The 27,363-nt window shown below is 48.1% G+C and overlaps 1 protein-coding gene across 2 annotated transcripts in view; it reads left to right on the top strand.

The window, feature by feature from the left end:
• SLCO3A1 (solute carrier organic anion transporter family member 3A1) overlaps window positions 1–27,363 on the top strand; it is a 266,744-nt gene that overhangs the window by 42,885 nt on the left and 196,496 nt on the right. For both annotated transcript variants that reach the window (XM_074354193.1, XM_074354192.1), the window contains exon 2: window positions 15,421–15,886. In XM_074354193.1, the coding sequence (XP_074210294.1) occupies window positions 15,421–15,886 (466 nt within the window). The remainder of the gene's footprint in view (window positions 1–15,420; window positions 15,887–27,363) is intronic.

The following is a 27,363-nucleotide window of genomic DNA, read 5'->3' as shown; positions in this document are numbered from 1 at the left end:
TCATGTTTTTCACCACGTTTTGGATATTTTGACCATTTTTTTCAAATTTTTTTCCTGCCCTTTTTCTCTCTTCTTTCCTTACAGGACTCCCATTATATGTATATTGATGTGTTTGTTGGTATCCCACAGGTCTCTGAGGTTCTGTTTATTTCTCTTCTTGGTTCTTCAAATTGATAACATAATTTATTAATTTATCTTCCAGTTCACTGATTCTTTCTTCTGACATCTCATGTCAGATATCCCTCTAGTAAATTTTTTATTTCAGCCATACTTTTCAACTTCAGAATTTCCATTTCTTTGTTGTTGTTGTTGTTATTATACTTGTGTCTTGATTCAGATTCTCTAATCATTGGATTATTACCATATTGTTATTTAGTTCTTAAACATGGGTTTCTTTAGTGTTTTGAACATATTTATATTAGGTGCTTTGAGACTTTGTCTCATGCCCAACGTCGGGACCAACTTTGAGATAACTTCTATTAACTGCTTTGTTTTGTTTTGGTAATTAGGTATTTATTTATTTTTTAACAGAGGTCCTGGGGATTGAACCCAGGACCTTGTGCATGCCAAGCATGTGCTCTACCACTGAGCCACACCCTCCCCTCCTCTATTGACTGCTTTTTAACCCTGAGTAAGGAAAGGCCATGTTTCCTATATATATTTTTGCATGACTCTTAATTTTTGGTGAAAATTGAGCATTTTTAGATAATGTACTCTAGGAACTCTGGGTTCAGTTTTCTGTGCCCCCCTCACTCCCACCTGAGGTTTGTTGTCATTGCTTTTTGTTTAATTACTTGCCTAAACTGAAGCTGTGGAATCCGTCTCTCATGGTGTATTGATGGTCATGGATATCTTGGCTCAGATTTTTTGTTTTTAATTCTTGTGTGTGGTCTTTTTTTTTTTTTTTAATGTTTTAAATTCTTGCTTTTATTTTTAAGCCTGTCTTCCTAGGGGTCACTTCTGTGTCTGCATAGTCAGTGATTGGTCATAGTTTGTGTTCAAATGCCTCAAACACTTAAGACTTTATTCAAAATTAAGGCAGCTTTTTTGTCTCCCAAGCTTTTATTTTCTCTCTGGGCCCTTTTGCATCTCCTTGGCCTATGCACACAGGCTCACAGTCAGCGAGGAATGAATAGAGAAAGTGGGTCCTCCCTGGTCTCTGCTGCACTTGTGCACAGAGATCTGTGGAGAGCTTTTCAAGAACCCTTTGACTGAGGTCCCTGTTAAATTTCTGTCTAGTCTGCCAGTCTGTAGCTTGCCCCAGACAGCACCATGACCTCAGAGTAGCTGAGGTGGACTCCCCGGTATATTCGTCATTGGGATTGCTCTTCATGCTTACAACACTACTGATTGTGGGGTTTCCCACATCCACTTTGAATCAAGTGGACTCCTTCCAACCACAAGGCTGCTGGTTTGCAAAGCCAGCCCACCTGGTAGAACTACTTTGCCAACCAACACGGGAGGGCTGTGGGAGGGAGGGAAAGAACCCAGATCTTTGCTGTTCTTCCCAGAAGTGCCAAAGTTTTTCATGAATGAATACTCCTCAATTTGTTGTATGTTTTAGTCAATTTCCAGAGTCTTGAAAGAGTTGTTTTTGACAATTTTGTCTAGTTTTATCATTGTTCTTTGAGGAGACGATTTGTCAAGCTTCTCACACTGCTGTTGTAGCCCCATTGTGTTTTCCCGTCTTTTAGAGAAGAAAACTCATGTGGCAGGTAAAGGTATGTACTCTGTCACCCGACTGCCTGGGCTTTAATTGGCCCTGCCATTTATTACCTGCAAGACTTTGGGCAAATTACTTAGCCTCTGGGTCCCTGTTTCCTCATCTGTAAAATGGGATAAGAATAGTACCTACCTAATGGGGTTGCTGTAAGAATGAAATGGATTAATATACATTGAGTGATAGGGAGCAGTGCTAGGCACACTGTCAAAGCTATAAAATAGTAGCTTTTTATTATGATTTGAGCAAGGGCAGGGACTTAACATAGCCCTTGAGCCCCCATATCCTTGGACTGGTGCCTTGCACACAGTCAGCTCCTCTGACCCCCTCAGGTCTTTACTAAGTGATGCTCAACGTGTAGAAGAAATGAGGACAGCTCTCAGAGTAACCACGGACGCTAGGAGGAAAGACTGCAGGGGACCCGAGGAGCAGATGGCTTTGTGCTTTGCTGAGGCCAAATATTGGTCGGCCTTTGTCCTGGGCTCATGTGTATTCTCCCTCCGAGCCCCAGGGACTGCCCAAAATGTCTGAGTGCCGCTCATGGACCGTACTGAGTTTGAGACCAGGTCTGCACACTTGTGTTTCCAAGCAATTAACTAGCACAGTTCGCACGTTTCAGAAGTTTCCTGGCATCAGGCAGCTCAGGAATGAATAGAGCCCCTTGGACGTGCTGCTTATTTAGGTCCCTGCGCAAAGGGATGGGCCACAGGGGAGCTGAAGGGAGGCAGGGGAACTTACAATGTGTGTTCACCAACCCAGGCTGCTGCGCGCATGTGCAGAGCCGTGGTGCCAATGGGAAGCTGGTATAGTTTCCTCCTGGGGACACAACTGGGGTGGATGTCCTACAGGCTGAATTCAGTCCCCACTCACCACCTTGGAGGGACACATTTGAGCGGGACGGTGTACATCCTGCACAGCTGTATGCAGTGGCCTGGCTTAGCTACCAAGGGCCCTGCTCTGTGCTGGGAAGCAGGGCTTTACTGTCGTAAGAGCCATTGCCCTCAAGGCGTTTCATCCTTCACGAGGGATGCCGGACAGGCCAGAATAACAGAATAACGACGGCCAGGGAGGAGGTGAAGGCAGAGGGTGTTCCCGGAGGAGGTGTGCTTTGAACCACCTGCTGCTGATTAAGTAGGGGTTTCTGAGCTGAGAGGAGTGGGATGGATGGTGTTCTGGCCCATTTGAAGGCAAGGGGATGAGAAAGATCCATGCAGAGTAGGAAGGGACAAGTAGGGGCTACTGCAGGAGGGAGACTGAGAGGCAGAATGTGGCCAGGTCTCGGCGGGTCTGTCAGCCTGAGACCAGAAGCTTGGGCTTTTCCTGTAGGCAGTGGGCGTCACTGGAGAGTTTTATGTAGGGAATTAATTGGGGATGGATTGAATGAGGTGAGACAGGAAAGAGGCCAGCAGCCAGTGCAGGGGCACTTGGTGAATTCAGGGGTGAGGGGATGAGCCACAGAGCTGAGATGGAGGGGTGGGGGTGCTGGAGGAGGGAGTGAGGGGGAAGAGGAGGGGCGGAGGCCAGTGGGATGGAGAACCAAGGATGACGTCAGGGGCCGTGCAGATGTCAGTGCAATACTGATGTTCACGGGGGAAGGGGTCAGAGGCTGGGTGTGCTGAGCGGTGAGGAGCAGGCTCTATCAGGCCCCGTGGGGCTGGGTATGATGGCCATCTGTTGCTGTAGGGAGGGATTGGGTGTCATCAGCATGTGGGAGACAGGGGAATAGGACAATGAGACAAGGATCATCAGATGTGACCTTGGAGAATCCTGGCCGTAGAGAATGAGAGAGGAGGCAGAGGAGAGGGAGCACGTGGGCAGATGGGACAGTGGAGGGCAGCTAAGTTGGCCGCATCACAAGGGAGAGTGGTCGGCTGTGTCAGGCATCGGAGAACCCTGGTATGCTCAGGGCAGGAAGATCACAATCACATTTAAGTTGTAGGTGCTCATGGGGAAGCTTTATCAAAAGCAGCTTCTACGGTCCTAGCAGAGTTGGGAAGCCCTGTTGCTCTGTGTTGACTTGAGCATGGAAAACAGGGCCACCTGCCCAGCAAATGTGGACACAACGTTCTTTATGACCTTGATGGAAGGAAAGGTGAAGAACGGCAGTGGCCAGAGGGTGACGCTGAGTTGTTGTCTTTCCGTGGGTGAGCGTGGGGCCAGCTTGGGGACACTGGGAGACGGAGCCAGTGGAGGGGGAACAGGAAGGAAAGAGGGCAAGGTGGTGGAGAAGGGCCTCCGGGAGACAGGAGGGGATGGGTGGGCAGAGGGGGCTGTGCTGAGTGGAGGGAGGGCAGCTCTTTCCCTGGGGCAGGTAACATGGGCTCCCTGCAGTGCGCTCCCTCCCTTCCCCCCCTCCCTCCGAGTGGGATCCCCACTCTGGCTCCAGCAGGAAGAGGCACTGCTGTCGCATCTACACTGAGGTCAACTCCTCCACTTCTTTGTTCAATTCCAGGCACCCCTTTTGGTACTGAGTGTGGGACATATTGGTACAGCATTTTTAGCTCCTTGAATCAGGTGACTCAGCAGAGAGTGAGGCCAAGTAGTGCTGTGTACTTTTCTCCAATGTGGTGGGGATGCCAGACTGGGCTGGCCATCGGGAGTCATCGCTTGTGTGATCCTGGGCTAATGCCCTCACTGCTCTGGGCTTCTCGGTCCTTCCAGTAAAATGTGGGGAATCGGCTAGGTCATCCTCAACGTTGGCAGTAACGTCTGTTCTTGTGATCCATCACTGTGTGTTTTAGGGGATGCTGGAGGGTGCTTGGTGCCTGAGATGCTCTGAAATAACAGTGGAAGGCTCTCCAGCTGGATTAGAGCAGTGAACTGGTGTGAGCAGTTTGGGAACGATGAACTCTTTGTGTTTTGCTGTTTCCTTGATTGCTTTGACACCAAAACTGGACTTTCTTAGTCTTCTGGAAGCGTTTTAACACACATGAGTGGGCACTGTTTTGCCCTGATCCGTGTTTGTCTTACACTGGCTGCACAAGCTTTGGCAACCGTATTATTTGCTTATCAGCTTTATGTGTGTGGTTTATTTCTGAGACAGGATATAATTAGGTAGAAGTAGATTATCTTGGTATTTGGGACTTAACCTTACCTGGTTGGTGGTTTGCTCTTGAGGAATTAATATATAACAGTTTTGTACACCATCCTGGTAGAAGCAGTTTATATGCAGCATCCTGTGAAATTACAAGTAAAATCTGAAACCAGGAAGAAAAATGATGTGCTTAAGTGTGGCCCTGGCTTCCCACAGCATTGCTGTAGCAGGGCTGCAGGCTTGAGTCAGAAGTTCCTGGGAAGCAAAGTGAAAAGGGAAATACAGCTACAATCATACAATAGCTTTTGGTTAGGGGTGGCTCGGGTGGGAAAGCAGTCAAATTAGTTCCTAGGAGAAGTGGAGCTTTTTCTAGTCCTTAATTTAAAAATATTCCTCATATCAGCCTTAACCCAGTATTTCTGAAAGTATCTAAGTTTAGATATATATTTTTAAGGGAGGTAGAGTATTTAAAAAAAAATTCTCTATAGTCAAGAGAGTTTCAGGAAATGCTACGTAATACAGATTTTGATGGATGATTCACAATGAATGTTACCATTTGGAAATCTCTCTTAAGTCGTATAAAGAAACTTGTTTATCTGTATTCAACCCAGGGTTTTCAAAGTTATATATGACTTAGTAATGCTTTTCCTCCCTGCATAGCTTTTAAGAATAACTAAGCTTTTTCTGTTGTTGTTAAAATAGTAACTTTTCCTTATAGAGCCTGTTAGTCCTCACCTCCTGGGTCAGGGGTACCTCACTCAGGCAGGGAGCATGGCTCTCGGTCGCTCAGCCGAGGGGTCGGTGGGACTGAGCTTCAGTCCTGGCCCCTCTCTCTGCTCACTAGCTGCATGGCCATCAGCCTGAGAGTCCTCTCCGGCCTCATCTTCCTCATGTGTAAAACTGGTTAATAATATGACTTACCTCCTGGAGTCACTGTGTAGAATAAATGTGTCAATATATGTAAAATCTTCAGTGCTGTCCCCAGATAAGTAACTAATGTGTGTTCTTTTGGTTGTAATTAATATTACCTGCATTCCAGAGGGTACGCGGCCCCGATGCCCTGTTCCTCCCATTTGCCTGGGTACTGACTCCGGTGCTCCTCTGGGTACTGGCGGTGCTTCTCTTTATTCTGGTAGAGAGAAGCTGTGTTTGCCCTTTGTGGTAATTGCCTATTTTTAAACATACATTTATTTATTTACTAAAATTGCCTACTTTTTAAATTGAAGGTTAGTTGATTTACAGTGTTGTCTTAGTTTCTGCAGTACAGCATATGGATTCTATTATACATACATATTCTCTTTCATATTCTTTATCATTATAGGATATTACAAGATACTGAATATAGTTCCCTGTGCTAAACAGTGGGAACTTGTTGTTTATCGCTTTTATAGATAGTAGTTAGTAAAAGGGAGGGTTCCCTTTTACTAACTATGGGAATGTAATTTGGTGCAGCCAGTATAATTGCCTGTTTTCATAGTTGTCTTCTCCATTATACCATGAGCTGGTTGAGGTCCCCTGTGCCGGGGAGAAGTACCTGGCGCAGGTTCTCAGTCTCGGGTGCTCAGTCCACCTGATGGTAAGCCTGGGCCCTAGGGCATGTGGAGCCTGACTCGGTGAAACCAATTCTGCCTGGGGAGAAAGACAGAGAGAGAGTGTCTATGTATGTGTGTGTGCATAAATTGTGAGTGTGTTAGATGGCAATCTTTTTCTTAAGACTCTGTCTAGTCCTCTCTCTATTTTTGTTGAATGCTGAGGAAATCATTGAACTCCTCTTGTTCTGGAAGTTTCTCTAGTGAAAGAGACCTGGCACTACATAAATTGTGACTTGACAGAATGGTCTTAAGTCCCGTGAGAGGTGCTAGACACAGACTGTTAATAATAGTCAGGACCGATGCAAGAGATTTCTGGTAATGACTTTGTAAGCTCCATCACTGAGTGGAAGAAAATGCTATTAGTTGCACCCAGCAGGGGTGGAGAATCTTTGTTTTTCTATGATGGACCACTGAGTTATAGAGAAAGATCTATGATGAGATTTATAAGTAGGAAGCAAATTTAGAGATTTTTTTCCTTTTAAAAAGGAGAACCATAAAATGTTACACATTCTCTTAAAATTAAATGAACATCAGATTTCACTAAATATAAGGAATAATTAAAAATATGCCTCTGTTGTACTTTAGGGCCATTTAGGGGAGAGAATTAGCAGAAGAGAGAGATGAGAGAAACTAAGACACAGGGTATAAAGGGGAGAATGGTCTGAGAAGGAGCAAATAATGCAGAAGGAGGCAGGAAGTGACAGAGATGAAGTCTCAGAGACAGAGACAAATGAAGCCTTTCTAGGGAAAGCAGGTCCCAGATGCTCACTCCCAGACAGGTCAGAGCAGATGATGGTTGGTGCTCCAATTAAAGACCTGGATGCAGAGAGAGCGGGCAGGCTCTCCGGATACTGCCGCGAGGAAGGCTGAAGCCACGTTGCATATTGGCAACCCCAGGCTTAACTGCCGTCACAGTGGTGGAAGTTGTTCAGAGCGTTTCCTCCTCATTTGAACCTCATGGCAAGCTGTGAGAGCAGAATCCTCGTCTCCACATTACAGACCAGAAAAGGGAGGTGCAGGCATACTCAGTGCATTGAGTTTCCATGATTGATGCGTGGCTCTCAAAATCTTGCCTTTCCACCTGCCCCCTCTTCTCACCCCTTTACATAGACTGATACCTTTGGTGTGGGCTGGAGGCCAGAGTTATGTCTAAATCAGAGGTTCTCTATGTAATTCTTACTCTGCTTTTTTAAAGAAAAGTGGTTGGCAGATTGCACCCATTTATTATGTGGTCAGAATACAGGCTCAGTCGTTCCACCAGAAATAAAGCACTGACTCAGTGCCTCTCTCCCCTGGCTGACCTGTGAGGCGGGTGGGCGAGCAGGCAATCTGTTTGCCACCAGGGCAATTCCAGGATGTGCTGTTGTGTTGTTTTCTGTTACCTGGTTCTGCCAACCTCCGATCCTGGAATGCACCAGTGAAGGCCTCACGTGTGCGATTTCCCCTGCGCGCTATGACTCGCTCCAAGGAGCTGCTGTTCAGATGAAAAACAAAACCGCACGACGTGCCTCCCTCACCTGCTGACCTTGCTGTTGGCTTCATCTGGGGGACATGCTGTTTGGGACTGCAAGAAGACGACGTCCCGGCCCATCAGGCAAGAAATTGAAGTTGGCTTGCAAATGCCTTACACAGGATTAAAAAACAAACAAACTTGTGTTCAGGTTGTGCCCGGAATGACTTTCCTGTGTCAGCAACAGGAGTGCTTCACAAACTTGTTATAAACGGTCACTGTTGTTATTGCCAGACATGGGGATAAGGCAATTTTCCTGCGCTGGATTGATGGAGGACCAGAGAACAGGAGTTTGGCAATCTGGGGCCCGCGGCCAAATCCAGCCATGACTTGTTTTTGTTAGTAAAGTTTTCTTGAAACCCAGCCAGGCCCATCATGTACGTACCGCCTACGGATGCTACTATGGCAGAGTTGCGTCGCTGCTACAAAGACCATGTGGCCCAGAAGCCTCAAATATTTACTATCCGGCCTTCACAGAAAACTGTGCTGATCCTGGGGTTCTGGAACCCCAGCAAGGGGATCTCGGGGCCTTTCCATGACTGTGATACCATGCAGGACCCTGTGAGGTCCTCTCTGGTACAGATCTTTCTGTGTTCCCCGTTTCTTGTTTGTAGGAGGTAGGCTTCATTCAGGCTCCTTGACCTTCCCTGAATTGATAAAGGGCAGATTCAGATAGTTGCTAATCAGGCAAGGGAGGGAGTACAGAGACAAGGGAGGAACAGTCAAGAAACAATAGTGCAGACTTGTGGCAGGGTCCTGGTTACCACGTCTGTTGCTCCCAGGATCATACCCTGCTGTTCCCTTGAATAGAAGTCAGTTACTCTTATCTAAGTCTTGGAGGCAAAGAGAAGAAACGAGATCTGGTTAGAACCTCCAAAGCCCAAGATGGCAGAAGATTTGGCTTCCCGTGGACCTTGAGTGTCATTATACGCTCATTGTAATACATTAGCATGTTAAGTGACACACCCACAAGTACCATAACAGCTGATGGTTGCCATGACAACAGCCAGAAAAGCCCAGGCACAAGGGCGGAAAAGAAAGGTGATTGGCTCCAGCATACCCCAAAGGAGGACAATGGCAGAAGCCGCCTGCAAAAGTCCACGTGGCCTGAACCGCAGCTAGAGCTGTCTCGACTGGCCATTTTGGCTGGTGGGCTCCCCTCTCGAACATCTTTCTTTTTCCTCTTCTGAGCACTAAAGCAGCTGGTCACTTTGTCCCTCTGCCTCTGCTGCTCAAATTCTTTCACAGTGGGTGGCAAGGACCCACAGTTCGGTGGGCTTCCTATTTTAGGGGCCCCTCTATCCACTAACAACTTTAGTTTAATGTGAGGCTGACATCTAGATGATTTCCGCATCTATTCCCAACAGACCTGTGCCCTGCTGCTGGGCATGTAGTTTGAGGGTACAGCTTCCTCCCAAGTTCCCTGAAGGTGGTTCCCCCCACCCCGCCCCCGTGCCGGAGAGCAGAAGTGCTTTTAGATGTTGTCTCTCCTTGATCACAGGCTCCTCCCAGCTCCCTCAGGCCTCACGCCCCATGGTCCTTTTCGGCTCCGCCTTCCTTGGTCCTGGCCTCCCATCAGCCTCAGGCTCTGCTGCATTTGACACCCGAGGCATCACACGCAGGCGCCCTTCTCTGACATCCTGCCAGCGCACCCCTGCTGAAGCCTCGTTTCTCACCAGGACTGTAGGAGTAGCTGCCTGAGCAGTTCCTCCTCACTCTGTACTACTGTTGACAAAAGATTAATCAGTGGATCTAAGAAAGAAATGCAAAATTTGATTCGAGCCAAATTTGAGGATTATCCCCTGGGAAGAAGAGCATCTCAGAAGGTTCTGAGAACTGTTCTGCCAGGTAGAAATCAAGGCATAGTTTTTTACACATCTTGTCAGACAGAGGGCTGTACATCAAATGACATATTGACAGTTCACATTATCTGGATCTTAGCAGCATCCTGGTGGGTTATGTGACCCTCACAAGCTCAGGCAGGAATGTTATCTTTTAAGCAGTTGTCTGTTGGTGCTAAGAGAATGCTTTTCATTATGGCTGAGCAGATACTTCTGCTGATGGGGGAGGTTTGGTCGATGAATAACGCAGCTACGCAGTGAACAGTCGGGGGAGAAAGGAGGCAAAAGGGCAGAGAAGAACTTTTTATGTTTAAATTTTTATTGTCTTGCCATAAAATGTGAATTTTATTTCACACTACGTGACACTGTCCAGAGAGTGTTGCCAAAGGATGGTTCTGGCTCCGGAACCTCCCTTGGCTCCCTATTGACCTCCAGATCAAAGGCAGACCTTCTGCCTGGCCTTCAAAGCTCTTTTAGTTCCTCCCAGCGCTCTGAGGCCAAAGGTCGTCCTCCCTTTAACTGAGGGTGGTCTGAACTTTCCCTCTGCCAGGCCTCACCCACACCACTGATGTCTGCTCTTAGAAGGTTGTGCCCCACCCCCGCCCCCGTCTATTAAAATCCACTTCATCCTTGTTGCATCTTGGATAGATTTTCTTCCACATGCAGCCAAAGGTACGTTTTCATTTCCTGAGCCCTCTGCCACTCCGTTGCATTCCCCTGTATGGTAGCCTGTGCTGGGAGGAGTGTTTCTCTCTGCTCTCCCCAGGTTGTAAACTCCCACAGGGCAAGGGTTCTCTCTCCACCATATTTTCTTGCACCTCCCACGAAGCAGACACTGTGTGTGGAATAGAACTGAAAGTCACACAGAGCGTGCACACCAGTCACAAGGGCAGCTCTTCCAAGTGCACATCTGAATCACGACCTCAGAATGCAAGGATTGTCAGCATCACTGCACAGGTGTAGAAACGGGCTCGGAAAGGTTGACTTGACCAAGTGCTGTCAAAGGAAGATTTGAAGCCGAGGCTCTTCTGCTCCAGCGCCGCGCCGTGAGGACGAGGGTGCACTGTTGTAAGCATCCATGCACACACAGCCCCTCTGTGGTGGGTGTCCGTACCATGCGTCTCTGCAGAGCACACCTCTACCTGCCAGCACATTCGAATCACTTGGGAGCTTTGCAAATACTCGTGCCCGGGCCCAGCTCTCACACATGATAGCAGAGTCCTGGTGGTAGTTGAGGGGTGTTTGCAGAAGCTGGTACATTTCCCCAGGTGATTCCAGTCCAGGCCACACTCCCTAAGCCACAGTAAGAAAGTGGGCAGACAGTGGGAGGGCTCACAAGCTTGATCCTGAGCTTCAGCTGCTGCTCCTAAAAGCGGGGCTGCTTATTGAGCGAGTCCCTGATAACCTCAGCCCTTTCAGAGGTGAGGAAGGGCGCCTCTGTCCCTGGCCATGGTCTCTGGGAGCTTTACAGCATTTCTGACAGCGTGACTGAAGGTCTCCCTTTTGGGCTGGGCCCCCACTGCTGCAGGTGGCCCAAGTGTGTGCTTCAGATACCCTAAGAGGTGAGCCTCCCCAAGATGCACCCCAGCTTTCCTGCAGGAGGGGGAGAGACTGGGAGGGAACTGGGAATGAGGGAGTGCTTTCAATTGGTATCTAATTAAAAAAAAACAGGCTCTTTAACCTTGAGCTGGGGCAGGCTTGTCGAGGAGGGAGCACCCTGTGGAGCAGTGGTTCTCAAAGCCTGGTCCCCTGGTCAGCATTATCAGCATCATCTGGGAGCTTGGTAGAAATGGAAATTTCCACATGCATCCCAGATGCACTGATTCAGAAAGTCTGAGATTGGGGTCCGGCAGTCCGATACTCTCTGGGTAATTTTGCTGCCAGTGAAGGTTGAGAACTACAACCTTTGATGGATGGTGACTATGTGTGTGGACACCTAGAATATTGGGGTGTTCACCGCCCTCACCCCCACCTGGCCCTGCTGGGGATCAGAGACCCTGGGAGTTTTATAAAACCTTGGATTTCTGGCTTCATCTCAGAGCGTGGGAATCTGTATTTTTAACAAGTACTCCAGGGGATTCTGAAATGCAAACTGTTTTGTTTTTTTTGAATTGTGGTAGCAGAAACCTGTTAAATATTGTATTCTTTTATTGAAGTATAGTCAGTTTACAATGTTGTGTCAGTTTAAATATTGCATTTGTTTAATAACAACTGCATATCTAGTTGGTGCAGGGTGAGGATACGTCCTCTTTTCCTCCTGGAGTTGCAGCTCCTCCCTCTCTAATTATTGAGATGTTTCCATCAGTCCTGTTACCCAGTAAGTACAGACAGTCGCTGCCTTTAGCAGCGTCTTCCTCCCGCCAGATTGCTCGCTGCCGCATCAAAGCCACAGGTGGGTTTATGGCCTCGTGCATACTTCCTTAGTCCAGCTTCTCAAAACTGGGTTTCAAGTGAGTGAAGGCATTAGCCTTTGATCTCACTGATGCGCAAGATGTGCAGCTTAACCCCTGATCCAGAGAGGTGTCGCTGGGGCCTCTGGCAGGCCACGGGGTCAAGGAGGTAAGGGCCTTCCTACTTCCTGTCACCCCTGTGGTTCACTCTGCAAAGAACAGGTTGGAGGCAGGACAAGAACGGCAGGCCCAGACCTCATCTCTCTCTAGAAAAGCTGATTCTTTTTTGTTTTGCCCGCAGCTCTCTCCCTCTCCCCCCCATTCTAATCTGTCATCATAAATGTCCACACCTGCCTGGTATTTTATGACCGGGCACACGTGCTGGCACAGAGCGGCTGTCATGTGTCAGACATGCTGCCTAGTGTGGATGCCACAAAATCTCGTGTCAGAAATGAAATACGGCTTCTGCTCCATCCCTGCCCATCCTTCTTCCCACTTCCCTTGACCTTCACTCCCACAGTGGAGGTCATTCGGCTGCAGACCCTCCAGCCTTCTGCATGCAGGTGACTCTGGTGCACTCAGGGGATCCTGCCCAGATGTGTCCGCTTCTGCATCTGGCTTCTTCTGGGCATGGGCATCTCTCAAGACTAGCACCCAGGCCTGGGTGACGCCCCCAGGGCCCCCCACCTCCCAGGGAGTCGGGCTGTTTACCTGTGCTCTCCTGTCTGTGTTACCTACCCTAAGCCTCCGTTAGAGCATTTATTCCCTCCTGCTTGTGTGTGTTACGAAGGAGATAAGGGGATAAATGAAGCCTTTGTTTTCACTTGCCTAGATCTTTCAGAAAGAACTTCTTTGGAAGCATTTGAAAGCCACTTGAATGAGACCAGGACTCCCTAAACTTTTCTCAACAGCTGCCAATCTTTGGTGCTTGAAAAAGAATCTGATCACATACTTAAGGCTGCAGTTGTGAGCTGACCTTGGCTGGCCTTGACTGGAAACACAATGGAAACAGGAATCAGAATTGGAATGCAGCAGTAGAGGGCTGCCCAGACTTCCAGTCCTCGGTAGTGACCAGGGACCTGCCCCAGTGACAGGCACGGCTCTGCAGAGCTTGCTCACCCCAGGACCAGTGCTGACGCAAAGGCTGCAGTCGTTTGTGTTGTTGTGTTAGTGCTGTGCTGCTCCCGCCTGGAGGTCACCCAGGGGTCTTTAACAAAATCCCAGGGCCCAGGCTCACGGAAGGACTAGGCATCTGAAATGTTAATGCTTCCCAAGTGCATCCAATTTGAAGGTAGCACTGAAAACACCTGGGTTAAAGGAGTCTGTTTAAATGCATGGGGTTGAAATGAGGCAAAGATGAATAACCTGGCTACTGCCCTTTTTTATCATAAAGGTAAATAGAGGCATGCCTATCATCACAGGTGTGTGAGATGTGCGTGGATACCACAGAGGGGCAGTGGATGCAGGGATGCTGACACCAGTGCACGTATTTATACGTTCGGAGGAAGGCTCGATCCACGTGCCTCTCCTTCCTCCCTTTCCTTAGCTGCACACCCAGTCGATCAACAGAGCCAGCCCAGTCTCCTCAAAGATGTAATTCTGCCTCTACAACGCTTCTCAGATTATCCTGTTCATTTCCATTGCTATGGTATTGACTCAGGCTGCCTTGCCTTGTCTCTCAATAATAGTCCAGCCTTTTTCTCTTGGCATTCACTTCTTCATTCTTCCATCATCTGTTCTCCCCATGATATACCCGTGTCATTATTTTATTTTTAGAGCATTTGCTATTCCCCATGCCCACAGATAAATGGTGGTAATGGTTGTGGACAGTCTTTATCTAGCATTTACATAGCCACATGTTGACTTCTGGCACCTGCTCTAAGAGGTAGCATTCCTATCCCCATGTTACAGAGGGGATAGTGAAAGCACGGGTTGACTTGGCCAAGGTCACACACAGTCAGGGCGGCCTGACTTTCTGACCCTGGAGCTTTAGCTCTGCACCCCTTGGCTTCCTTGCCCCTCCCGATGATCTCTGGCCATGTCGGGAAAGGCTGTTCTGTGCTAAAGGATTTTTCCTACATTATGTCTGATTTTCACATCCATCCTGCCAGGTATGGAGGTATTCCTCTACTTCACAGAAATTAAGGCTTGGAGAGGTTAAGTAACTTGACCAAAGTCACAGAGCTTTTAAGGAAATAATAGGTGGGGTTCCTCCCTGCATGCTCTGCATTCTTCCCGCCACATGGCACAGGATTTTCTAATTCATAGGGTGGCATCTGTGGCTCAACATACTCTGTCGCCTTCCTTTCCAGCTCTGTATTTTCTACTCCATTATTAAATCATGCCACTCTACTGTTATGCATGCTAGTCCTGGAGTGTTCTTCCCTGCCCAGCCAGGGCTGTCAGGCTTCCCACAGCGGACTCCTATCTTGCCGGTAATACCCTATGCGGAACCTACAAACAGCAGGACAGGAAGGCCTTTAGCATTTTCTCTCCACCTCAGGGAGCCCTAAAATAATGCATCTCCTCTTGACCCTCCTAGTGTGATGGTTGCATCATGAACATAACAGGTTACTAACAGACATGTCTACCTTTCTGCCAGGTGGCATCTTGAGGCCAGGTGTCCTTATTTTTCTATCTTTCGTGTCTAGGGCATCGCCAGGCCCACTGCAGATGTTCAGTAGATGTTTGTTAAACAAATGAAGGGCAGATAAGAATACAAAGGTGGAGGAAGTCGTAAAACTGTTTCACCCAAGGGACCTGGGTGGGGCTAGAGAGCCCTGAACAGTCGGGGATATACTCATTCGGTGGCCTATAGGGAAGTGTCCGTTGTTTGGAAATTTCCCAAAGGAAGCAAAGAGCTAGTGATTATCGTAATATGCTAATCTAGCTTGTCCACTTTGCCGCCCAGGTTTTGGTCTTATTTTTATTTTCTTCAGGTGTGCTTTGCTGATAACCTCCTGGTAAAAAGCCCTGGAACTCCATATCCTCCAGTACAGACTTTATAAATAGAATGTAGCTGGGAGACAGCATGTGAAAGCTGTCGACTTGGAGACTTTATCAGGACCCTTGAGCCGGAAACAGGGGGCCCCTGTGGGGAAGGGGGAGGTTGTGCTTCGGCGTAGAGGCAGACCTTCAGGATGGAAACAGGTGCCAAGAAAGACTTCATTGCCAGTGGGAGAGTTAATTCTTTAACCCTTGAGTTAGGGTTATCATGCTAAGGAAACGGGCTTTGAACCCTTCACGTTTAAGTCACTTTGCACGGCTGGTGAAAGTACTTCCGGGGCGGGTTCCGTGGGCACCAGCGCTGAGACTGCGTTTTGTACCTCGCAGGTGAGCGTCCTCACCACCCTGGAGCGAAGGTTCAACCTGCAGAGCGCCGACGTGGGCGTCATCGCCAGCAGCTTCGAGATCGGGAACCTGGCGCTCATCCTCTTCGTGAGCTACTTCGGGGCCCGCGGGCACCGGCCGCGCCTCATCGGCTGCGGAGGCATCGTCATGGCCCTGGGCGCGCTGCTCTCGGCGCTGCCCGAGTTCCTGACCCACCAGTACAAGTACGAGGCGGGCGAGATCCGCTGGGGCGCCGAGGGCCGCGACGTCTGCGCCGCCAACGGCTCGGGCGGCGACCAGGGACCCGACCCGGACCTCATTTGCCGCAGCCGGACCGCCACCAACATGATGTACTTGCTGCTCATTGGGGCCCAGGTGCTCCTGGGCATCGGTGCTACCCCCGTGCAGCCCCTGGGCGTCTCCTACATCGACGACCACGTGCGGAGGAAGGACTCCTCGCTCTACATAGGTAGGAGCTGCCCCAGCGCCGGGGGCGCCATTTCCTTTGGGTTCGTCGTTTCCTTTGGGTTCGTCGTTTCCTTTTTGGGTTCGTCGTTTCCTTTGGGTTCGTGCTCTGTGTCAGTCCCTGGGGCATGTTAACAAAGGAAGGAAAGGTGGGCGCCCTGAACTTTTGGTTTTGCCTGAGCGCTGGTTCTGAGACTGGGCTGCACGTCTCGGGTGTTTTGAAACATGTTGATGCCTGGGTTGCAACCCCAGAAATGCCCATGTAGTTGGTCTAGGGGGTGCATCTTGAACATGGAGCTTTTGCTTTGAAAAGCTCCCCAGGAAAAGAATCCCATGTGCAGTGGAATTTGCCCTCTGCTGACCTAGAGCATCAGCAGACCTTGCATGGGAAGACATGGTCAGGAGGAGTTTTATGTTTGTTTACTTGCTTTTTGTGTTTGTGTGTGGACTTTGCACTCTCGGGCATTAACCAGGGAAGTCTGCTTGGGGGGGGGGTCTACACATTGGAAACCCCCATTTTTAATCATCAAAATAATCTCCTGGTCATTGCCCTATTGAAGGTCAAAGAGGTGATTGCATGCCCAGTGTTTGGTCTTACTCAAAGCTGGTGACGTCTCATTTTTTTTTTTCTGTGACGTGGGTATGCACAGGAACTGGATATTTAAGAAGAAATAAGGCACATGTGAGCTTTGAAAAAAATTGTTTTGTACTATAATGGTTTCTCATATGCTGGAGTGATAGAAGCCGTTTGCCAGTGTGGGGTTAAGAAACATCTACGGGGTGAATTGCTCTTACAGCAAATGGGGTCCTCAGTCACTGCTTCTGGGCACTGTCAAGTAGTCATTAGTAGGGGAGGGCTGGCCCCCAAATGAGCATCTCCATCTCCTGTTTATCAAACCTGATTTTGCCTCCCACCAGCTGTTGGATGGTATGACATCTCCCCAGTCCCTGAGTGCTAAGCTTTGAAAAAAATTACCTCTCCCTGTGGAAGCTTTGTGCCTCCCAAAAACGGTGTGCCTCAAAGAGTATCGAGTTAATTATAATTTGGAGGTTTAGGTTAAAATCAAATTTGAGCAGAATTTGTCAGAAAGCTCCGTACCTGCCAAGGTTCCACCATACACTGCCCCAGCTTTCTGAGACAGGAGGGTTGGGAGCAGTGATACACCTGAATGGCGATTTTCCTCTGTGACTTTCTGTCTCAGCTGTGGAGTCACTGACCTTATTGGATATGTTTGTCGGAGACATAGGTTTCAGCCCTCTATGAACAGGCTCTAGGCAAGAAGGGTGGAGAGTATGTGCGTCTCCATCCAGGGGCTGGAGCACCTGTGGGCCTGGTCGTGACCTGCCCTTGGAACACAAAGTGGAATATCGCTCAGGTCAGAGATGGCTGGTCCTTCCTCCCTGTGGTTCGCGGTTTCCATAATTGTGTCTGAAGGTGGGCACAGCGGGGAGAGGGGACTAAGGAAATCGTTTACACTTTGATGCTTTTAAGGCTTCCATGAAAGCCACTCCATGTGAGTCTTTTACAGACCAAGACCTGGGCCACAGCATGTAGCCGAAATAGCCTCCCAAGGTCCAGCTGGGCAGTTGATCTCTGACTTGACCGATGCCACCCTGGGACCCTAGGATAGATGTTTCCTGCTAGCGGTAACAGCAAGTGGATAAACCAGAGCTCACGGAAGGAAATGGGCAGTAAAGTGCTAGGTTCTTGTCCCTAACGATGAAATCAAATAGAACATTTCTCCCCAGAATCCCACCGTAAGTTACACTAGTGCTAAATCACCTCTGCTTGGGGCTTCCTGTCTGGACCAGTAGGCTCAGAGCCCTCTTCTGGAAGTTGCCCTGATGAGTTGGGCAGTGGTATTTCCTGGCACTGGATGGGCCCTGGTCTGTATGTGCGAAGCTTTAGGATGGAGAGTCATTCTGGTTTTTTGGGAGGTGGAGGCATGGGTGGTAGGGCTGACCGTCAAGGCACCAGGCCTCTAGCTCTGAGACCTTATCTGTAGGCTTTACAGTGAGTTTTTGGTAGGAAGAACGTCTCAGCCAAATTTCTACGTGGGCATCCTTTTCCTCTACAACAGTTAAGTATTCACAAAATTGGGAGTGTCTGTTTGCGTGGTGCGTGGACATCTTGGTGGCATCTGGCCAAATTCCAAAACATGACAGCACAGGGCTGCAGAGATGGCCTGCCTGAGCGTCTCTGAACTGGTTTCATGGGTCTGGTCTGAGTTTCCAGGGAGCAGCAGAGAGCAAGCCTTCTGCACAAATTGGCCTCTGTTAAGTGGCCTTTTATTCCATGCGCGGTTTGAATTTTCTAGGAACAATATAAGAAGACCAAGGCATAGGCAGAGCATCACTGGTTCAGTCATTCACTGTCCAGGTCATAAAACGTGTTTGTGAGCATGAGGATATGTTAGCACTTATCTCATCTAAGAGGGAACTAGTTCCTAAAGCCACTTAATTTTGCTTCGGGAAGTTATTGGAAGGGAGGAGGTGCTGAATGGTGATGAAATGAATGATGGCCTCTTAATTCCCTTCAGAGAGGAGGACAGTCTAAAGGTACTGGGACTGTGAGTGTCCCTGGGTACCCGCTGGGGTGGAATAGCATGTCTGCTCCTGGGTCCCAGCTCCTGCAAAGCGGTTGAAGAGAGAGAGGCCCACACCCAGCCAGACCCTAACGTGTGAGTGTGGCCAGGAGATGGGGAGGACTATAAATACTGCTCACGTGAAGCCCAGCTGTTCCCAGCCACTCCTTTCCTGTGGGTGTCAGCAGGGGAGGGGTGGGCACCTATGCAGTGCTTGGGCCACAGGCCGCTGGTGACAAGCCTTGGGTTGCCTGCCTTGTGGGTCACCAGCTGGGTGCTGTCTGCCCATCTGTGGCCGTGTCCTAGACCCCCTCCAACCAGAGGGGCGTGAAGCCTTCCACCTTGAACCCAGCCGATACTTCCCACCCAATGGATTATTTGCTTTGTCCTCTTCCGGCTGAGTCTCTGCCAAACGCCTGGATTCCTCGATGGGTCGTTCAGCAGGGGCTTCTTGGGCTGGCAGCGTGCTGTGGCCGCTCCACCCCCGCCTGGGGAGGGAGCCAGGGGAGCTCATTACTGCGACAACTCCCGATGAATGGGGCTGCAGCACTGCTGGCAGGCGCACAATGTGGAGCCCAGCCCCATGGCCTGGCTAGACAGTGACCTGTGGGTGGCACGTGGCACTTTCTTCCCAGTGGGACTGATGAGGCAGAGTGGCAGTGGGAACTGTTCAGTGGGGGCAGAGGCATGGCTGGGGTCCAGGAATCGACCCCCTGGGAGTCTGCTTGTGCCACTAGCCCACGTGGTGACCTCTCATTAGCTCAGTCTTCCTAGCTGCCCCCTTTCTCCAAGTTCACAGCATGGCAAGTTGGATTGTATTGTAGGCAAGAATAAGAGGGAGAATGTCGCGGACTCACGGTTCCTGTCCTTTCGTGGGCTGCATGGTGTCACTTGTCACGTGGTTGGTGCCTTGTTTTGTTTGTTTTTGCTTTTTCCCAACAAGAGACGTAAAGAGTTTTTAAATAACTCTATTTCTAGTTTAAAAAGTACATGTTTCCCGTTGACAACTTTGGAAGTATAGAGAAAGAATCATTGAAGGATAATTACTCTTAGCTTTATGGTTATCTAAAGTTATTTTTTTTGCATTGGTATACTTCTATGCTTTTCTAGACACAACAAATGTGTTTAAAGTGTTTTTTAATAAACAATGTTTTGCAACTTTATTTCTCCTAATAGTTCATATTTCCCCATGTCCCTAAATATTCCTCTCTGGTGTTATTTCTACATACGTAATATTGCCTTGTGGATCTATACAGTGATATTTAATGCCCTCAATTGTTGGACGTAGGTTTTTAAAAATTTTTGCTGTTAATAATGCAACAGATGGGTGAGCTGTGATTCTGAGAGGTTAAATAACTTGCCTAAGATAATGAATGGGGCTGAGCTTCGGGTCTGAGAGTGATGTATTTTCCAGGTATGGCTGGGATCTGTGACAAGGCTGGAGTGGGGGGCAGAGGGTTGGTGGGCAGTCCAGGGGGTCAGGTGAAAGTCAGGGCATTCTGCAAAATGGCTTGAAGCCTTTAGGAAATAAAAGTCAGAGGAGCCAGGAAGATGGGGTGGGGAGCGGTGTGTCTCAGATCCAAGGGGAGAGGTGCAATTGGAATGGAAAGTGGGGGTCAAAGGCAGAACAGAGAGTTGGGGGGGGGGGGAAGGGAGTCCTGGCTAATGGTTCAAGTCAGGATTCTGGAAGGAGGTTGTTCCCGTTTTCATGGTGCTCTGAGGAGAGATGGGAGCAGATCAGAGCTGAGACTTCTGCAGCAGGGGCAGCTGGTGGATTCTGTGTCCCCCTTGCCCGTCCTCAGAACTGTGGACACCGTACCCTCATGTGGCTGTTCATTCCATTTTGGAACCACAGAGACATTAGGAAATTGCCCTTATGTTGTGTTAGAAATCTGTCTCCTTCTAACTTTCCACACGCTGGTTCCAGCTCTGCCCTCTGGGCCCACCCTGAGAAATTGTAATCCCTCTTTCGTGTTTTGATAACTGCACAGGTGACTGGGCACCGCCTTCTCATGGACAGGGAAGGGTACCTAGAACTTGGTCTTCCATGCGAGGACCTCTGTTCCTTGCTTGATGCGGTTTCCTGCCACACTGCAGCCACTGTTTCCCTCTTAAAGAGGGGCGCCAAGGTTAGGGGGCTTGAAACCAGGACACAAAGCCAGGTGACTGGAGTATGCAGGATTTGGGTATCCTATTGGTTTGCTAGGGCTGCCCTAACATGGCACCACAGACTGTGAGTGGCTTAAACAAGGGAAATTTCACAGCTCTGGAGGCTGGAAATCCAAAATCAAGGTGCCAGTAGTCTTGGCTTCCTCTGAAGCCTCTCCTTGGCTTGTAGATGGTACCTTCTCCTCTCTGTCTTCACATGTCTTCCCCCCATGGGCGTGCATCTCTGGTGTGTTTGAGTGTCCAAATTTCCTCCTCTTATAAGGATTCAGTCAGTTAGATTGGTTTAGGCCCCCCCCCCATGTGATCTCATTTAACCTTAACTACCTCTTTAAGGCCCTATTTTCAAGTATAGTCACCTACTGAGGTCCTGGGGGTTAGGGCTTCAACATAATGAGTTTTCGGGTGGAGATGATTCAGCCCATCACAGGGGCCAGGGTACCACGATCAAACCGAACTAAGACTTCCCTGCCTCTTCTGCCCTTTTCTCTAAGGATCTGCGTTGTCATGTTTGTTTGTTTGTTTGTTTTTCTCCAGGTACTCAAGGAATTATTTGAGGATGTAGGTTTTTTTTTTAACTTTTTATTTTGAAATATATTATAGAATCACTAAGTTGTTGCAAAACACAGAAACGTTCCCTGTACCCTTCATCCCATTTCCTCCAGTGGTCACATCTCTCATAACTTAGTGCAGTATCAAAACCGGGAAGTGAACATGGGTACGGTCCATGGGGTTTATGCAGATTTCATCAGTTTTGTATGCATTCCTTTGTGTGTGTGTCTGTGGCTGTGTAGTTCTGTGCAACTTTATGACATGTGGATGATGCTTTAAAAATGCAGGGTGGGATCAAGATGAAACCAGATTGTTTTGAGTTGTGTGAGGGTTTGGCAGACGTATGTACATGTGACACCGACACACACACACAGGAAGATGCGGAGACAGAGAGAAGGCTGAAAGTGGAGTGGTAACTGGCTAGAGGAAAGGGGTTCTGTGAGGAGGGCTTCTGCATTCTCAGGAAGAATGGCATCCTTGCAGGGTCCGTAAATACACAGACCAATTCCTCCAAGTCGGGTGGCACGTATATTAGGCACAGACGTGCCGCATTTTCTTTGTTTGATCACTTCTGTTGAAACCCAGTGGAGCCCTCCAGTTCCAGTTAAGGATGCAAAGAGAATTATTCTCAGATTTCATCTGCCAAGTGTTTGTTTAGCACAAAGGTCACCCGAATACCAGGCAGCAACCAAAGAGAACCAAATTTCTCTTCCGAGCCCTGGGAGCCCCGAGTTATCTTGCTTCTGATGAGTTTTTATTTTAACTTGACATTGGATAAAATGTATTTTAACTCTCCAAAGAGTGCAGGTCGGGTATGGATCAAATACACTGTGACTGTAGTTCATCTGAAAAAATAATTAAACAGCCATCCCTCGTGGGAGCCAGCACAGCTCATTGTATGCTTGCAACTTCATTGATATTGAAGTTTCCCTCATTAATTTCATTTCTTTCTTTCTTTCTTTTTTTTTAAATCAATGACACTGTAAAAGCAGTCAGTTTGTTTTGGCTGTGTTCCACTCCCTCTCCCCAGTAGCTGGTCACATGCGGTTTTCAGTGTGTTTTAGCACCGTGCTAGGAGACGCGTGTGGCTTTTTTTTTTTTTACCTGTCTCTTCCATATTGCCTGGGCCAGTGGGTGTTTCTCATTCATTGTCAGCCACTCATCATTCATGCCCCACGATTTATGGAATCACTGCCTGGGTGACCTTGGACAAGACTCTGAGCATGGGCTCTGGAGTTTGAGTCTTGAGATTCAAGATACGTTTCAGTAGACCTGAGCCTTTTTCCTTATGAGTAAACTGAAGCTGGGATCTAGTTCGCAGAGCTTTGCCTGAGCATCAGGCATTATGTCTGTGGTGGAGGTGGAGGTGGAGGTGGAGGTGGAGGTGGAGGTGGAGGTCCTGTTGATTTCTGTGGTCAGAGCATCTCCATTTCCAGATGTCCACACGGAGGCAGGAATAAGCAGTTGGCTCATTTAAACATGCCGGTAGGTCTTTTGACAAGAGTGGTCAGATCTTGATTTCCAGCCCGGGATGTAATCCATCTAGTACATCTGAGAACAGCAACCTCTCCAGTCTTGAATTAAAATCAGCAGGGCTCTTTTTTTTTCCTACAGACCCCTTCCTGCAGCTCATCTCAAAGTATGGAAAGTGCAGAGCTGCCCCAAGCAGCAAGCAGTCTGGTTTGTATTAAGCTGGAGACGCCCCTGGAGGAAGGCCATTGCCCCAGCGTGGTACATCGGCCAGCTTTTTGGGTTCCAGCACATTGCTTCTTACTTTGCTTCTTAATATCGGGTCAGTTTTGTTTTTTTTTTTTAAAGACTGCGTTCTTGTTTGAGTAAAATTGGGAAAAACAAAAATAGAATAAGAAAACATAACTAATGTGTAATTCAGCTACCTATAGAAAATGACTGTCAGCGTTTTGGGATATTTCATTCCAGCCTTTTTTCTTTGTATTTATTTTTACTTAGCTGAGACCACATTCTTAAGTAAATCAGCTTTTTATCAATGACAAACTTTTGTGTATATTGTAAACAGTAACCATCACTTTAGATGCTTGCATAATAGCTTGTTGATCTAGAAATGCTGGAATTAGCTCGTTGGATATTAAGGTGATGGATACTTTTGTGACTATGGCCTCATCCATATTGGCCAAAAATCGTAAAAGCTCAGGTTAGTTGCGTTAGGTTGAGTGGGAGCTGGAAACCAGCCACTTGGGTCTTGCTGTGGCTTTTTCCGGGAGGTAAATGAGTCAGGCACGAGGGTGTCAACTAAGAGAGGCTCTGGGCCGGCCATGAGCATTGGTGCCCTTGTTTTTGCCTCCCCTCTCCCGACATCTGCTGCCCAGGGTAGCCATCCTAAGGGCTGTGGAAACTCGGCGACCACAACGAGGGTGTGTGGAGGCTGGGGGACCAAGGAGCCTCGCCCCGTAGGAACTCAAAGTCCATCTTGCCAGATCTTCTGATGTGTAAGAGAGACCAGAAGTTCATATTTTTCAAGTGGAGTGAGTTGCCTGTTCATTGAAATCCTCTCCAAACCTTGGTGGGTCGATGACCTTAGAAGCCAGCTCGACTCCTTCAGGGGCTTCCTGTTTTGAGTTCTTTGCTCCAGACCATCAATTTCAGGTGACATTCACCTTTTGAGTCGCAAATAAATGAAACAAATAGGAAGGAAGGAGGAAAGGAGAGCAGTTGCCCATCACAAATGCCACAGCCAGAGTAAGCGGTGCTGTCCACCGTGGTTCTGAAGGATGTGGGCACTGGGCTGGAGGGAGGGGGCGGGGCTCTTCTACACACACAGGACAGTGTGCAGACATGAGTGGAGGCCCACAGCTGAGTGGGATGCCCAGGGTGCTCCGCTGGCTGAGGCTCTGTTCCTGCCCCCTAAGCGTGGGAATTGCAGAGTGGAAAAGGAAGGAAACCATTTGCCCCAGCTAAGCATGGGCTTAGAGAGGAGAATTTTACTCAGGGTTCCCTGAAAGGAGATTGGAATGCAAAAAACCAATACCACTGGAGGCTGGTTGGGGCCTAGGGATGTTTACTGTGTGTGTGAGAGAGCATCTTTGCTAAGGGACTTTAGAATACAGCATCGAAGTGTTAGTGAGACAGGAAGTAAGACCTAGAGAAGATTCCTGGGAAAGAGGAAGAGTCAGACCAGGGAATTTTCCTTCCATAAGTGCCTCAGACTCTTTTACTGCACCCGACTAGTGAAAGCAGATTACAGTCAAAAAAGATTTCAAGATATTTTCCTGAATAACACGTGCACTTTTTCTTTAGTTTGTTTCTAGACTATTTACTTCCTTTCTTAGAATAATTGGCTTTGCTCCTTTTCTTCCCCCTTCACCTACAAGAAGCTTTGCGTGAGAGCAGATGCCAGGGTCTGGTTTCTGTAGAGGATTGTGACTTGCTATTGTTATCATGGGATTAGAGGTTAATGGCCTTCCTCTTCAGTGGGAAGTGAGTTCTTCATGGCTGGAGGATTCTTTAGTGTTAACATGCCTCACATAAGAGTCTTTGTTGTGGATGTTTGCCTTTGTCCAGAACCTCATTTGTTTTCACTGGGAAACTGCCTCTCCCTATCCCGGGTGGTTCTTGTGGGCTGCAGAGATGATCATGTGGTCCAGGCACAGCCAATCAGGATGCAAAGAAAGGCTCTGGTCTGCAATGATTGGCCCAAGGAGTGGGACGACTTGAGTCCACCATGAGGTTTGAAAAATGGACTAGGGGGTTGGGGCAGCAAGGGAGAGACAGATGGCTTTCTCTTCTAGGGCTGCTAGCTGTAATAACTGAGTGCTCAGAGATCCCAGTGTCCATCTTTGCTGTCACATGCAATGAACTTGACCTAGGAATGAAGTCAGCAAAGGAAACTAGACCCAGGAAAAGAGAAGGCAAGAGGACTCCCTGGATCCAGCTCTGCCTGAAGCTTACTTCCCAGTTAGCATTCCCCTTAGAGTCTCAGTTACTTGAGCACATAAATTATCCTTTCCAGCATTTGCATCCAAATATTTTGAATTAGGATCCTGCTTAATCAGGCTTAAATGCCCGATCATGTCATGTAAGAGTTGGACTGGATTACTTTCCTCTTGAGATTTGAACAAGCATCTTCCAACTGGGATGAGAGTTTCTTTCCACATGTAAGGCAGTTGTCCTCTGATCAAAACACTAGCGCTTTTGTAATACCAACGTATTCACTGGTGATGTTCTAAAGAACTGAAGAACTCCTGTCTTTACACATACAATCAAAGGATTAGGTTAACAATTCTGGTTTTTCTTTATCTCTTAGGCATCTAAGGTGCAGGATGGGGATCCAGAGGCCAAAAGTAATGTCTCCTCCACTTTCTCCTTACCCACTTCCAATCCCCCCTCAAGAGAGAGAGAAAAAAAAAAACCAAGTAAAAGAATTTAAAAATAACCTGGTGGCAGGCTTTGTGCAGGAAGAGTCAGTGTTTAATAGCAAACCGCTTATGTGGGCAGGAAACCCTTGAGCCTGTGAAGCTTATTCAGTGTTGCTGTTTACTGAACCAACCTGCCTTCTCTATATGGATACAGTTGCCAAAGCTACCTGACCTGCCTCTAATGACTTGGTGTCGTCAGGAACGAATAAGCTCAATGAACACCTTCCCATCCCACCTCGGCTTCGCCATTTCGTTTTTGCCAAACCGGGCGTGGGTGTGGGGTGTGTGTGTGCACGTGTTTTGTTTTTTTTTTTTTTTTTGGCTCACATATAAATAAAATCAGAAGGTACTAAAGCATTACGTGGCCAGTGGACCCTCATGAAAACAGGTGTAGTCTTTAGAGCTGGGATCTGTGAATTTGCCCCAAGAGCATCAGGAGAAATTGAGGGCTACTTAACTGGGTGACTTGAAGCCAAAGTTTCTTGGACGTGCTTTAGGAGAGGAGTCCACGGCCCTCTAAAGTTGTGTGGAGGTGCATGTGCACCTTTGTGGGGAGGCTTTCACTGGATTCTCGAAGAGGTTCATGACCCCAAAAAGGTTAAAACCACGGAAAGCTTTTATGTAGAGCAGACCCTGATGACAGGCGATTCGGGATGAGATAACCCAAGACAGTCGAGGTGACAGGCTGTATGGAGTGACCGATGGCATTTGGGGACTGGAATGTTGTTCACTGCTCAGCCCTCAACTTGATCTGCTCCCTGGGGAGCCACTGTACTTAGAACAGGACATATTTGAGCATCACTTAGGCGACTGTGAGTGGGAAGTCAGAATGTGTCCTCCGTGGTACTGGAGACGCCCTCTCAGCCCTTGTCCTCCTGTGCCACCCTCTCCACCCCCCAAAAAAATTTCTTTGAGGCAGAAATTTTCCATTCCTACTTTGAGCCTGACTGTGGGTGTTGGGGGTCATATTCAGCAAATTTTCCGTGCCGGTTTAAACTGATGTGCAGATAGGAAAACAAAAAAAAAATTTTTTTTTTTTTTTTTTGCTCTAAAAGCAAAAACATTTTAAAAATGCACTTGGATCATTAATGGAATCTGACCCGTCAAAGTCACAACTTTCCATGTGTTCTTACTAAGAAAAATGTTCTTGGGGCAATTAAAAACAAACCAACAAGGAGGCAAAAAAAGTGTGAGGGACCCTGAAAAACATCTGAGGACATGAAGGAACTTGGCAAACAATTATGGATAAAAACTTTATCCCAAGGTTTTTGAGATAGTTGCTGCATTTGAGAAGCCTTTTTGTCTCTTAACGATGACTTTTGCCTCTTACTTCAGGCTTGGGAGATGGAGGAGGGCTGGGGGTTGAGCTCATCCTAATCTCTCTCCAAGGAGAGCTCCTTCTCTCCCTTTCTCTCTAATGTTCTAAGCATGTGGTCCAAATGGATGTGATTTCCCACTGCCTCCCTTTCTGGGTGAGGCGTTATTACCCTAAGAACAGTCACAGCTGCCCACTTGCCTTGCTGGTTGTTAATGGAGTTTACAAAGGGAACTTGGCTTCCCAGCAAGAGGCCTCATTAACACAGCAAGGATCTAATAGATTCTAAAATTGTGCATGGACGCTTGGAACCTTTTGAAACCCAGTGCTGTCTATTCTTAGGTCTCAATCATTTCACCTGCCCTGGCCTCAGTCTGTCTGTTTGTATCACAGGGACAGGAACCTTGTCTTCAGCCGGCCTGAGCAACTGTCTAGATTTAAGTAAGCACGAATGCCTGTGATTCTGGAGCTA

Source organism: Camelus bactrianus, chromosome 27 (assembly GCF_048773025.1).
Source record: "Camelus bactrianus isolate YW-2024 breed Bactrian camel chromosome 27, ASM4877302v1, whole genome shotgun sequence".
In the NCBI taxonomy this organism is placed as follows: Eukaryota; Metazoa; Chordata; class Mammalia; order Artiodactyla; family Camelidae; genus Camelus; species Camelus bactrianus.
This window is presented reverse-complemented; position numbering and strand designations above follow the sequence as displayed.